We start from the raw sequence: 14495 nt of genomic DNA on the forward strand, positions 1-14495 counted from the left end.
CACCTCCAGCCCTGAGACAATGACAAGGGCACTGCTAAAGCTGGCCCTGTCACCCTGCAAATCAACCACCTGGGAAAAAAACTGCAGGACAGAGCACTTAGTTTATTAGACAGTGTGTATGGTGTCAACATACACAGGCTGGTATATCAATCCTAATTTAAGGAAAGATAATTAAGTGCAGTTGCTCTTTGCACAGCTTCAGGAAGACTAATTAAAGCAGACAAGCATGTCTGCAGAGCAGTTAGTCTTTTTACCTTTAACAGGCCTTAAAATAAATGGCTAGTGCAGCAGTAGAGGTAAGATAAGTAGTTTGTTGGTGAGCTGGAATTACCGTCATGGTAATTATAACGTTCACAGATCACAGGATCGCAACAGCAGTTTGTTTTTCTTTGTGCAAATACATACATCTATGCAAAGGTATGCACAAGAATCAGCAGAGAAAATACTGTGCAGCTGGTGCCTCAAGGTTTGGTACAATGCATAAATTTTTGCCAGATACCTGTTCAGAATTCAACATATGAGTTAATGATAGAATATGAACACCTATGGCACAAGGAAATTACAAGTACCAGTGGTCAGGGCTCTTTCTTCGTTTGAATGGAAGGTATTTTGATCAAGATGAAGCATTGCAATTGTAAGCCATGGGCTCAGACTGTATTAGAGGGCAAGTTTCTGGCATGGCTGGCTGTTGAGCAAAGTTTGGGTGTTGCCATTGTGATTTTCTGTAAAAGCAGCTTGGTGTTGCTGATAGAGAAAAGCACCAGTTTGTACACAGTAGACAAAGCAGCACCGTGAAGATCCTCCCGAAACAACTCAATGGTCTTCCCAGCCAGCAGCACACAGATGAGTCAACTTGCCAGTGGAGCCCAGATTTTCACCACTAATAAATGCCAACAACCATGAAAGATCAGTCCAGAGAACTGCATGTACCCAGAAGAGCATCAGAAAACACTTCATGAAGCAAGATGTTGTCCTTACCAGCTGATGCAACCATTTGCAGGAGGCAAAAGCAAGTATGACCCAGCTATTCAGGAATCAGGGAAAGCAAAGGATGGAGGAACTTCATCCCAGGCACTGCGAGCAAAAGTCAGCCGGGCAGCAAACCCATGTCCATGCTCCTGTGTGCCACAGATCACCACTCCTGGTCCTGGCTGCAGCCACCACCAACTCAAGTCACTTGGGTTGAACCCCCAGCTTTGCCATTTCCCTGAACTAGGACTGCTCAGGGATGAGGCTGTGGGCAGAATTTAGGCTGCCAAGTCTCATAAGAGAGAAGGAGAGAGTTGGATGCCTTAGCAAGAAAATCAGAGCACAAAAGAAATAGGCTGAGAAGGGATCCACCAAAAGTCTTCGAACAAGAAACCCAGAGACAAAAGCTGAAATGGAAGGAAAGGGAATTAAATGGAATAGAATAGAAATATTTCAGTTGGAAGGGACCAACAATGATCACCTGGTCCAACTGCCTGACCAGTTCAGGGCTGACCAAGTTCAAGTATGCTTTTAAAGACATTGTCCAGGCATCTCTTAAACACTGACAAGCTTGGGGCATTGACTACCTCTCTAGGAGACCTGTTACAGTGTTTAACCACCCTCTCTGGAAGGAAATGCTCCTAATATCCAGTTTAAACTTCCCTTGGCGCAGCTTTGAACCTTTCCCACACATCCTGTAACCAGGAAGAAGAGATCACCACCTCCCTCTCCCCTTCTCTCTTAGGAAGGTGATAGAATTAAGGTGTCTGAACCGAATGACCTTATTCACCTCCCCATCTGGACTCCCTCCCATGGCTAACTTGCAGACTGAAGCAGTCTCCTGAGATGTTTACTGGTCATTCACGAAGACCAGCACATCCAAAACAACAACAAAAGAGAACAAAGAACACACCGGAAGCCACAGCATCCACTAGCCTGGAAAAGGTGACTGAAACCTGCTGTCTGGAATTCCAGCACTCAAACACTGTACAGCTGAAGATTCAAGACACTCAGTGGTTACCCTCACGTTGACATCCTGCCCTGCCCCAGGCTCGGTGCTCATGGCCCACAGTCCCTCCAGTCATCCAATGGATCCTGAAGGACCAAGCTGAATCTTTTGCAGAAGTATGAGCCTTTTCCAAAGCCCAGATTGCTGCAGCTGGAGGTGAGACAGTAATGACCATCTTTTTGTTTATTAAAGTTTCAGCAGTGTAAGTCTTCTTTAAACTTGACTATGTCAGTGGTAAGACATTTACAGTACGAGTGACTGCATGTCTAGACACTGGCAGTGCATTTACATTCTTCTAGGGACTCCTTAGATTGTCCTGTCCTCTCCACTTCGTGAGTACACACAATAGCCTGGTGGGAGTGAAAGCTCAGCCTCCTGGTTTGCCCTTATTAACTCCAGCTCAAAGCTGGCATTTTAAAATTAAGCATAAAAGGCACTTTTAGAATCTTTAAGCTCTTCAGGTCATTTCTAAGACCCTGCTGAGCTTCATCTTGCTAAAGTTAAACAGAGACCATTTCTCAGAGCTGGAAACAGTTGTTTTAATTTGGGAATGGGCATTCTAGAGCTGTCAACTCACTCCAGTGAATGCTACTGACATTTTTTCACACAACAATCCAATTGTTATGGTAACCACAAAAATCAATCTTGTTCTTCAATCACAAGAAAACCCAGCTCAACCACAGTGTCTGTGCAGGTTTGTTATAAAGTGCCAATAAGCATGGGACCAATTCTGCCAATATTCGTCATTTAAATGGGATGAAGTACTCTTTCTCCAAGAGAAATTTCAGAGACCAATCAGTGCCTGAACATTTTAGAGACTTCAGCATTCCACTCCTAAAGACATCTATTACATGTAGTGTCTACCACATTTGTCACAGTTGATGCTGGCAGATTTTAGTTAAAACCCAAGAGTGGCTGCTTCCAAGACAGCCTCTTAAAAGGAATATATTTTAAAAATATGCCTGCAACAGAAGTACCCTGACAAATCTCTGATGGCACTCTGAATGCCCTGTAACACACTAACAAAGATACTTAACATATCACAAAACTCTTTTGGCATGGTGCATAAATTTCAAAATGAACCAAAATTATAAAATAATTGGAAGTAAAAACTACCCCCTCCAAACACTGCATGTTAAAAGCCTCACAAAAATCCAGTACAGCATAAAATGCATTGAAAGCCCATCTAGCCAGTACTGTTCTTTTTAATTTCTCTGTGTTTATGTTTTAGCTAATGTCCTGTTCTGGTTCAGAAAATAGACCTTGGTCCAAGAGAGCAGCTGACAATGACTCCTGATGTATTACACATCTACAACAACAAACTTCAACATTTTCACCAAGGCCTGTGCACTGGATTGCTGAACCAGAATCAATTATTCCTTCTATTTATCCTTTAAGATTTCCTCCATATTTATGGCCTCCAAGTAAGGGGGAAGATGGAAAAAAGAGCACTGCAGTCTTGTAACATACCTATATGGTTTGAACAGCCAATACATATATATAAAGGAGATCACAGTCTCTGGGAGACCAAGTACCAGCAGTATTTCCCACAAGTCATGCTGTAATTGTGCCACAAATATAATGAGTTCTCTGCACCTCCACTATCCCACGCAAGAAGGCAGAGTGTAATTGAAAATGCACTTGCATTATATAAAATACCTTAATCATAGATGCACAGAGAAGAGACATTAGGTCATCCAACCCCCATAGGTCAGAGCGGGGCTACTCATGACAATACATTTGCAAGGACTTTCTCCAGGATGGTATTAAGCATCTTTAGTGATGGCGTTTCCAGTACTTTCTTTAGCAGTCTACACTGCATTCTATTTTGGGTTGGACAGGAAAGGTTTCCTCTTTGCTTCACCTTACTTGTCCTCGTAACACGCCTTTCTATCCTCCCACCACCGTAAATGATTCTCACTTTTTCATTTTGGTCCTCATATTTTTAACTATCAACCACTATATCTTTCACAAACTCCCAGTTTCAGTTTTGGCAAATACACATTGAACAGTTAATCCTTCCTTGTAAATCAATCCCTTATCTCCCAGAATATTTTTGTTAGTCTTTTCCAGACTGTCCCACTGCTAATCCATGCTGTGATATCTCCAGGACAACTGTGTCTCACACAACCTGCATGTGTGCCACCTATATTATGATTTATGGGTTGGTTGTTGTTTTTTTTTACAGAGTAAGGACCTGAGAATAACCTGGTAACAACGATCCAATCACCAAAAAACTTGAGGACAGATGGACAGCTCAAAGCATGCTTCATGTCACTTCATTCGAGTGGAGCCATGAGGAAAATACTGCTCCTTGTAACGACCAGCTCAGTCAGTTAGAACATGGTGCTACTAATGCCAAGGTTGTGGGTTCAATCCCTGCACAAGCCATTCACCTAGGAGTTGGACTCGACACTTCTGCTCATCAAAACCCCATCTTGTGATCCAGTGGAATCTAGCAAGAAACAGACACATTCTCAAATTTATTTAACATTTTATCCTCATCTCCCTCTGTTATTCTCTCGATTCTCTCTTCATCCAAGCAGGAACACAACAGCACATATAACAGCTTAGGCACAAAAGTCATTAGTGTTTTCCACAACTAAGCAGATTCTTAACAAAGTGAGCTTAGGTGTCATGGCCTACAAGATCAGAAAGCAATAATCCTGTCCAACTACACACCACCAATTCTGCTTGAAGCTGCACTTCCAATGGTCACACGCACCTTCCTGTATGGAAAAACACAGGTGAAGTTTCTCACGTGTCTGTGTACACCAGCCACTGGTAGCAACAATCTCTGAGAGCACAGGTCATGTATCATTTTGCACAAACCAGTGTCACCACAACTGCTGTAGCTATAGTGCAATAGAAAATGTTATGAAAACAGAGAGGAAGACCCAAAGAAACCAACTGGAAGCAAGGAACTGAATCACATAATTCTGACAGCAGCACCATATTTACTCAAGAGTTTTACTTACTCAGCTAATGGGAGAGAATGGAGCTAATATGAGCTCCTCATCAGTCCAAGAAAAGTAGAGTTTCCCAGATTGCCTGGACAGCAGAAGTACCCAGAGCAGGTACAGGCATCATCACCACATTCTGGAATCAACCCTGTTATAGCGGGACTGGATCTGATATACTTTGACACCACTCAGTAATCCCTTGAATGCCATGTATCTCTCTATGGAGAACATTTAGTTAGTCACAGAACAGCTCAGTGAGAGGGCAGAGATTATAATCAGGCCCTGTTTGTGTCTCCACTCCACACCAAGATAACATTCAGTTCTGCAGCAATATTGCTTATACGTTTGCTAAACAAGTCATTTCTCAGTTTCCATAAGAAATCAGAGCATTTTTACATATCCTATTATAGCTGAGTAAGGCTTGCTCTACTTAACTCTAGCTTTTTGTAGTGGAAAATCTCCAGGAAACAAGCTGTTTAATGATGTTTTATCTGACTTGCACTCATTTCTAACTCAAGTTGTTCACCTGCCTTGAAAAGACATCTGTTTCAGAGGCTGACTGCTTTCCTCTAACACCCTGGCACAGTCCAAGGCTGACATTTTTACCATCACCTCTAATTTTATCAGCCAATAATCTCCTCGGGCACCTACAGCAAAGGCCATGCTGACAAACCCTTACTGTACTCACTGCTAATCCCTGTTACAGCTGTAACACTCCAGGAGAAGGAAACAAAGTGGGCAGAACTGCAGTGCAGGTACCAACAGTGCTACAGAGCTTCCCTCACCAGCAGGCACAGGCACACAGCAGAGCACCTCTGCTCTTCTTCCCTTATCAACCAAAGAAAGGATGCCACATTTCTGAACGGGCAGTCAAAAATTACAATTTGGCCTTCAATAACTTGGATCAGTTGCAATTGAGGTCACATGCTGAAATACCGAGATGCAAATTTTAACTGAGAGCTTCATTGCATTCGAGTATTTTGTCTGCCAAGAGCAAAGTTCATTAACTCTGCCCTGCAAGGGAAGCAAGTCAGCATTAATTGTCTCCTGCCAATGCAGTGGATCCTTGCTGTCCCTGGTCTGCTGCCCTCCAGGCCTTTTAGCCTTGTGGGAGGAACGGACAGTCACACTGCCATTCAGAGGGACCTGGGCAGAGGAATGGGCTGATGGGAATCTCATGAAGCTCAAAGAGAAAAAGAGAGTCCTGCACATGGGGAGCAACTTGTGCACCAGTCCTGGGTGGGGAACAACCAGCTGGAAAGCAGCTTGGCAGAAAGGGACCTGGCGTACTGATGGACAAGCTAAACATGAACCAACATGTCATTGTAGGACAGTTGAGCAACAGCCTCCTGGGCTGCATTGGGAAGTGCTGCCAGAAGGCCAAATGATGTGTTCCTTCAATCCCTCCCCTCTACTTGGCACTGATGAGACCACAGCTGGAGTGCAGTGTCCAGTTCTGGGCTTCCCAGTACCAGGAAGACATCAGCACACTGGTGCAACTCTGCTGAAGGGTCTTAACAACAATTAAGGAATCAGAGCATCCAATGAGAGGCTGAGAGCTGGGACTGTTCAGCTTTGAGAAGAGAAGGCTCAGGCAGGGAGATCTTTCCGATGTGAAAATACACCTGATGGGAGGCAGTAAAGAAGACAGAGCCAGACAATTTCTAGTAGTATTCAGCAACAGCACAAGAGGCAATGGACACAAAACACAGGAGATTCTACTTAAAGGTGAAAAACACACACATTTTTCTGAACCCTAGAACGTGTTCCTCAGAGGGTTGTGGAATCTTCATTTTCTGAGATAGCCAAACCCCAAATGGATACAGCCCCAAGCAGCATGCTCTAGGTTGACCCTGGTTTGAGCAAAGGGTTGGAGTAGATGATCTCCAGAGTGGCCTTCCAGCCTGAACCATTTGGTGATTCTCAGGAGCTCAGCCCTGCTCAACTGAAATCAGTCAGTTTCTGCTCCACAGAACACATCCATCTTGTAGATATTTCAGAGTTCCCTGCTACAGCACCCTTTCTCTGCTCAGTATTTTTAGCTCATTGTTTTGTATTTTGCCAGCTGAGAAACTGCAGTTTGTAATTTTACCTTCAGCTTCATATTTCTTCTTAAAAGTGAATACAATGTCCTGTTTATAATAATAAAATCACTAGTTGGCAGAATGACATCAAATGGAAAAAGAGAAAGCAACTGGAAAATTTAGAGCAAGCAATTTTGAGTGCCAAGTTTCACATTTGTAATAGTCCAGCAGAGGTCAACAGGCTCACTTATTATTAGGCAAATGGTAAAGAAATAGATATCCTCTAGTTCTTCCATGTTAAACTATATAAACCATCTCTACTTGAACAGATTTTAACACTTTCCAAAAGAGTGATGTTATATATTTTCCACAGTAACACCAACAATGGGAGACAAGCAAAAGGCAGAACTGCTTTGCAAAGAACAGCCTTTTTTCTCTCTCCAATATTTAGGTTTTTGTTTCCCACTATGATTGGACTTTCCTGGCTTTAGTTTCTTGTCCCAGTTAAGCAGTAAAGGAAACAAAAAGATATGAATGAAATTAGAAACATTTGGAATGAGTCTTAGAAATAGCTTTTGGGTTTCTTAGATTCCTGGCTACACCTCTTCAAACAGCCGCCTCCTCCTCCAGCCCCCAGCTCCTGCAACTATCTCTGAAATTTGTATTTCCTTCTTTGCCCTGACCTCTCTTCTCTTCAAGGGCTATATTTTGTCCCACAGCACTGAAACACTGTGCAAAGCAAAGCCAACAAGGAAATGAAAATTACATGTTGTAACACTGGAAAAGAACGGAAAATGGTTGAAACTTTGCACCCATCAACATTTGTCTCTGTGACAGTAATCCTCCAATGTTTCCCTAAAAGCAGAAACCAAACACTTCTCAAACTTCTAACGAAACAAATGCCAATTCCAGTCAACCTGAATAATAAAATGAGAACTCTGGCCCTATCTATATTATCACATTCAAAGTCTCTGGAAGGGAAGTTTCCTCAATCACATCATCCTGACACTTCATGAACCTTCAGGCTCTCTGTAAAATGCAACTGCAGGATGCAGTGCCAACACCTAATACTTGCCTAGTGCTTTTCCTTACAAGTTTTGGGTGCTCTTTAGAAACAAGTAAGCTGGAAGTGCCCATGAAATACTCATCTAATTTTACAAATAAACCCTTGCAGGTAAAAAACAGATGTCCATGGCAAAACTGTGCAAAAGTGGTTAAATCAGCTAAAACATTTCAAAACCATCTACGAGGTTTGGATCTTTTCTGCCTTAAGTAATGTTGAAATATTATGTAAACCTTTTTTTGTGAGCTATTACTGGAGAAATGAGGAAAAAAAAGATCTCCTGGAAGCAATTCTGCACAGGCTGTGTAGGTGAGATCACAGTTGCTAAACAAACAGAATATGCATGGCAAGAACAGGCTTCCTGTAAAACTGAAAGACTTGCAGGAAGATCAAGGAACACATTTACAAGATGGCATGGACAAACCATCTTTCCCTCTTGCCCAGTCTTAGCAGTTGGTGAAACACATTGTCTCACTTTCTTCTAAAACCGTGCTCCCAAACACCTCCGGCACAGAACCTCTGCTCCATGTTCATACACTGACTCACAGACCCAACCACACTCGGGGCACTGGTCAGCACAACACAGAAGTTGCCTTTTGAGGAGGAAAAGGTCATTTCCCAAGATGAAGGGAAACCAGGAAAAGTTATCTCGGAAAGAGGAAACACACAAAAACACAATGGGTTTTTTTATGTCTCAGTTCCAAATCCCACAACCTTAATGCACAACACCAGAAAATCCACAGCCCTGTATTACAGAACTGGAGAGAATTCACTAAAGATGGAAGTATTTTTAAGCCAAACTCTTAGTATGTGTTTACTCCAGTCAGGTGAGCAATGTGTAAATTGAATTAGGATGAGCTATTTAGAAGTGTTAACATGGCTGTTTCAGGAAAAAAGATGAGTTTTTATTTCACTGTAATTTATTTGATATCATACTCTCAGACTACTGTACAGTAATCTGGGGAGCCCAAGAGACCAACATGCACAAAGTACAGCAAAGATGGGCACTCAGAGAGGCAGGTGCCATCACATATGGTGTGAGCTCCCCTGGAAAACAAGGCACAACTCCCACGTGCACCCAGACCATGTGCCCAGGGGCAGGTGCCTTCCTCTGGATGTCAGTCTACACCTGTGTGTACTGGCTCTTCGCAGGACACTGCAGACCACAGAGCACTTGTCAGTGATAATATGAAAGCTAATATCTGATACCAAGTAAAGACCAAGAGATCTGGGATCTTGTCAAGAACAGTCTCTCCAGGTCTGATGGGTGAGATCAGAAGAGATGGCATCGAGGTCTCCAGCTGCCTGACTTCACTCAGCTACAATTCACACTGCATTTACTAATAAAACTCTTTTTATTTCTGGGTAGATAAACCTCTTTCTGTGAGGAAACAACAAGGAAGACTCACCTGTATTTTTCTTTCCATTACTAGAAATATCATGTTATCTCCATATGTGTTTAGACCACAGACTAGTTAGTCAGCAGTGTGGCAGTTGACATTAAAAGGATTAGTAAATTCAGCTCAAATAATTGTCTTAAAAACTTTCACTGTTAAATGTTTATATTCGAGAGGATCAAAAGGAAATCTACTTTGTAGTGTGCGCTGTGGTCAGGAAGGGGCAGAGAGGGATTTAAATGGCTTAACTGCAAAACTGTTATCACCTTGATAAGTCCCAGTGTAATAATTCAGCAATAAAAGCAAGAAATGTACTTGGAATTCGTTTCCAAAACCAATTGTCTGACTGGAGACAAGTCAAGCTCTTTATTTGCTTAAAAGAACTTGGTCAGAAGAAACAGAGAATGCTACTGAACTGTAGTCAAGAATATAAAAATAAGCACTTTCCAGTGACTTCTGAACAGCAGCATTCAGTATCTTCTTTTTTTTTTTTTTTTCTTTTTGAAAGCTACTTGAAGCCTACAGTCTGGAACTGGTATCTGAGTGTTAGCACAAGTCAATCAGGAGTGTGATTCTTCACCAAATTACTCCATTGTATGGCAGTGGAAATCCAGAAAGCCGAAGCAGTCAGGAGGCTGCAGGTTCCAGAGCAGGATTAGTTCCAAAGTAACACCTGGAGTGCAGGTACAGATACAAATGGCTGCAGTTTATCACCTGATCTGCTCAAGTTGCTAATGTCAATATAGTAATGCCAATAACACAGATAAACAAAGAGAGGGAAGAGCTTGCTGCATATATGCAGGTGCTTGCACCACTGCAGTTTCTTGTGGAATCAGGCTCATGGAGCTGCTTCACCTCTCCAATACACAAGAAGGCAATGAATCACTCCAGCTGAGACAGGATGCTTCAGCATAAACAAGGGTGGAAGTAGAACACACCATATATTCTTAATAATGCATTTATTGTTTTGTTTTCCTGCACCTTCCTTTATTTCAAAGTGAGGTTCTAAACAAATTATTTTTCTTTGGTCTTTAAATCTTTTCTAGTAAGGATGTCTCTGAAATCTGACACTTTTAAGTGTAGCAAACCCACTACTTTTAGGTAGTCCAGCACTATCAGAGAGCTGACCACCCAACAGACTGTGGAGTTCCTGAAAGCTGGTGGGAGAATCACTAAGTTGCAGGGATGGATAATGTGAGATAGGTGGACAGCACAGAACTGCTGAGTTGCAGGGAGAGACTGCATTTGCCAGCTGCTAACCTGACCAAGAGCCATCACAAACTCCACATGACACCAGCTCTTCAAAACAGGGAAATACGTTGAGACTAGACAGGAAAACACAGAGGACAGTCTCTACCTGTGCTTAAGTTTCAAAGTAACAATGTCCAAGATCATTTGATCTGCCAGGCATTCAGAAAATCTCTGCTATAAAACTACCACTAAAATACGTAATACATTCCAGACAAAAACATAAAGCTTTCAGAGTAGGTGCCAAACACCAAATTTTCAGTTTTCAATAGTTCTTTTGAGAAAAAGCTTCTTTGCCTCAGAAAACAGTTCTCCAAGCAACTGATCTTCTGGGTTTATAGGTACTTTCAAAAGTAGTTTCTTTCTAGCACAGGTAAGGTATAATATGGTACATGTAACAATGTCAGTGCCTCTACAAACGTGATGAAAACAAAACAGGACAGCACAACCCTGCACCAACCCAAGGAGGAGTGTCAGACCATGCCTTTTATCGTTACCTTAAATCTCTTCTTTTGGCCAGCTCTTCCAGTGAGATAACCCAGGGCAGGTTCTGGGGAAGACATTCCAGGGCTTCAGGAGAAAAGTCTGAAAAATCCACACCATACTCTGTCAGGATCCCTTCTGTTTCCGGCTCAATCTCTCCAGCCTGTCCAAGACTTTTGCACAACTGCCTGCAGAAAGAAAGAGATGCTTTTTAAAATGTCTAATTACTACTGTCATGTTGTTACTGTCCCCAAAGAGTGACTGCTGAGCCCTCAAACACACTCTTTCACCCATTCACTTCTCCCTGAGTTTTGGCAGAGGACTTAACAGGAATTCAGACCATACCATGACTTACGTATGCTGGAGATGCAAAACACTCACCAGACAGTACCCTGGGCTGTTTCATGCATCTCATTTGAAAGAGATGTTTCATACTATTAGTTTTTTGCAGAGGTGAGAAAGTTTTCCAAATTTAGAGAAAAATACATCCAGCAGAGATAAGAAAAGCACAGCTTTCCACACAGGCAGCTCCAGCATTACACATGGCTGGTTCCCTTGAGACTCTCCTTCCTCTTCTCACCACTGAAAAAGGTGACTCAGCCCTCCTACAGATTCACACTAGATCCCAGAGAGCTCTGCAAAAGACAGTTCCCAGGGAGCTCAGTACACTGCTCTCAATCCCAAAGGATACACATCTCTGCCGGGGCAAACCAATGCCCTGTGAAGACAGTGGTGTGAAGAACCCTTACTGCCTTCCTTACAGGAGTCATACACATAGACATGCCCACAGATTATCTTTCCAACAATCTTCCAGGCTCCTTCCAGGATCTAAGAATTCCCAATAGTTGTTTGTCCCTCGCCTCCAGGATAAGCAGAAGCCTCTGAACCAGGACCTAACTGGAGAGGAGCCAATGACCTAGAAGCAAGTCACAGAGAGGGGAAATTGTCCCCCCGGGCTAACAGTCCTTCATGAAGTATTCTGCACATGTGTGGATGAGGCTGCTGCTCTGTTACGCTTAGAGAAAGTTCCCATCTGCTCCAGTGCAAACCCCAGGATAGATTTGTCCGACAGCTCTGGCGTCAAACAAGCCCTCAGCTCTGAACATTGTGCAAACCAGGTCTCCAAAGGAGAGAGACATTTGTTCCCCTCCCAGCTGGTTCACAAATATCCCATGAGAACCTATGTCCCATGGTGGCTCCCCTTTGTCCCCTTTCTCACCTCTAGAATGCTCTACAGTACAGAGTTAAAATATATTTTATTTTTTAATATACTACCATTAGGGTGGATGGCACACTACAGTCAATAGAGATAATGTTCCTGACCTAAGAAAATTACAACTGAAATTAAGGCAAATCCATCAAAATATGACACAAAAGAGAGGGGTAATAACACAGTGCAAAAACAGCCACTCTAATAAGTGTTTTTCCACTGCGTAAAATACACAATCATTATATTGATCCTTCTGCTTTGATTCCAATGAGTGAGAACAGACACTAATTACTTTCCTAAATTGGGGCCAAAACAGTGCACTTGTTATTTGGACGAGCAAGATGGTCTCAAGGCTTCAAATGTGCCATAAACCCACAGAACAAACCCCAAACTCGCAGCGTAAGCAAGACCATCTTCTTTATGGGAGCAAAGCTCTCTCTTCTCAACGGGAAGGGCTGTGTAATAAACCTGTCACATTGTGTAATATGCTGGAAAGGATTGCACGCTTCGTGGTGTGCTAAATTGTAGAGTTCCCATCGTCTAGCTTTAAAATAAAAATGAAAACAAGGATAAAAGATATTTCCCTCCATTGTTTCAATTTTATGTACAAACTGTATGGCAGAAATACGTGTGCATTTGGCACCATGGCTGAGTTCTCTGTTCCTGCAGCTGGGTCCCAGGCTAATCCTTATTTTAATGTAAATAAATGAGGCATCAGTTTTATCTCCCTCTCTCTCAGCAGTAACAATAAACCAGAGAAATCATCACTTCATTTCCATTTCCAGCGTCTAATGTGGAGCTGGGACTGAGCAAGGACGAGCCTGCGGGTCTGCAGGCCCACCAGTACCACCAAGGATGGACTGAAAAAAATAAAACTGGAAAAGGGAGGACACATTGCCCTACCCAGAAGAAATGTCAAGAGCTTGAGTCTTAGGTGCCCCTTCTCTTGGCAGGGCAGAGCTGGGAAGTGCATCGGGAGGGCGGCTGGACGTCTGCAGGACAAGTCATGGAAAGCACCTCTGAATGCCAGAGTGCTTTCCAGCTCAGTCTTGAAACCCATGCTCCTCTTGATCCGTTTACTGAAATTAGATTACGAACCATAAGGGGTTTACCCAGAGGTCTGATATAGGACTAATATTTTTTTAATAGTAATTAACATTTGATTTACAGTGTTCCAGGGAACATTTCCCAAGTACCTTGAAATAAAAAGTGTATAACTGACTTTAATTGGGGCCATGTTACAGTCACGCAGGAATGATGACTTGCATCAGAGCAAAATCTGACAGGACAGCATGTGATCAAAGGTAATGCATATAGGATCACCGATGGCCCTGGAGTAACAGCCAGGCTGCAAAATCACTCATGGGGCTCCACGGCCACCAAGGGTAGCAAGAATAGTTCAAGAGGCTTATAAACAACAACAGGCACAGGGCCCAGCAGCAGTCAGACGTTCACTCCCAGGGAGTCACAGTGTCTGTGACACCCTGGGCTTGCGTGTGTCTCTGTTTTTTCTAAATGTCAAAAGGTAAAAAAAGTTATAACGGTTACAGACGTAAACATTTCTTTTCTGTGACGCTGATGGGGCAGCATTACCTTGAATTCCTTAAATACCCTTGGACTAATGTCAGACATGGTGGGAGCGTGCACTGACTGGAACATGCCACGGTTGGGGCAGCACAGGGCATTCCTTTGAATCAGCCACAGCTGTAGGATCACTGAACTGCTCTGAGCTGCCCACTCACCAGAGCCTGACGTGTCATGGACATGCACCTGGGGCAGAGCCACCCTCATGCTGCCATCGTCCCCTTCATGGTGACACTGATCACATCTATTCAGCCACCCATTTCTAGGAACGTTCAAGTTCTCTCCACTCCCCAGACTCAGCTGAAACTGGCCAATGTATTCAAAGGTTACATGGTAAGAATGCTCCAAAGAGACAAAGCATAATTGCATAATGCCAAGCAGGCTCCCAAATGGGAGTGAATAACTTTCATTGGGAACTTAACACCTTTGCTCAGTCTCTCCTGGAGCAGACTTGTTCACAGTCATCCTACATGCAGGGTTTCTTTCAGCAGCAGGAGAACATCCCACACATAAGCCACCACTCCTTGAGGAAGCTTTTACAGGAG

The 14495-nt window shown here is 43.0% G+C and overlaps 1 protein-coding gene across 5 annotated transcripts in view; it reads right to left on the bottom strand.

Moving 5' to 3' along the window:
* DIS3L2 (DIS3 like 3'-5' exoribonuclease 2) overlaps positions 1–14495 on the bottom strand; it is a 181692-nt gene that overhangs the window by 92662 nt on the left and 74535 nt on the right. For all 5 annotated transcript variants that reach the window (XM_051781609.1, XM_051781608.1, XM_051781610.1 and 2 more), the window contains one exon: positions 11171–11344. In XM_051781609.1, the coding sequence (XP_051637569.1) occupies positions 11171–11344 (174 nt within the window). The remainder of the gene's footprint in view (positions 1–11170; positions 11345–14495) is intronic.

The sequence above is a fragment of the Manacus candei genome, unplaced genomic scaffold, assembly GCF_025592945.1.
Source record: "Manacus candei isolate 608988 ecotype Guabito, Panama unplaced genomic scaffold, ASM2559294v1 h1tg000015l, whole genome shotgun sequence".
Lineage (NCBI taxonomy): Eukaryota > Metazoa > Chordata > Aves > Passeriformes > Pipridae > Manacus > Manacus candei.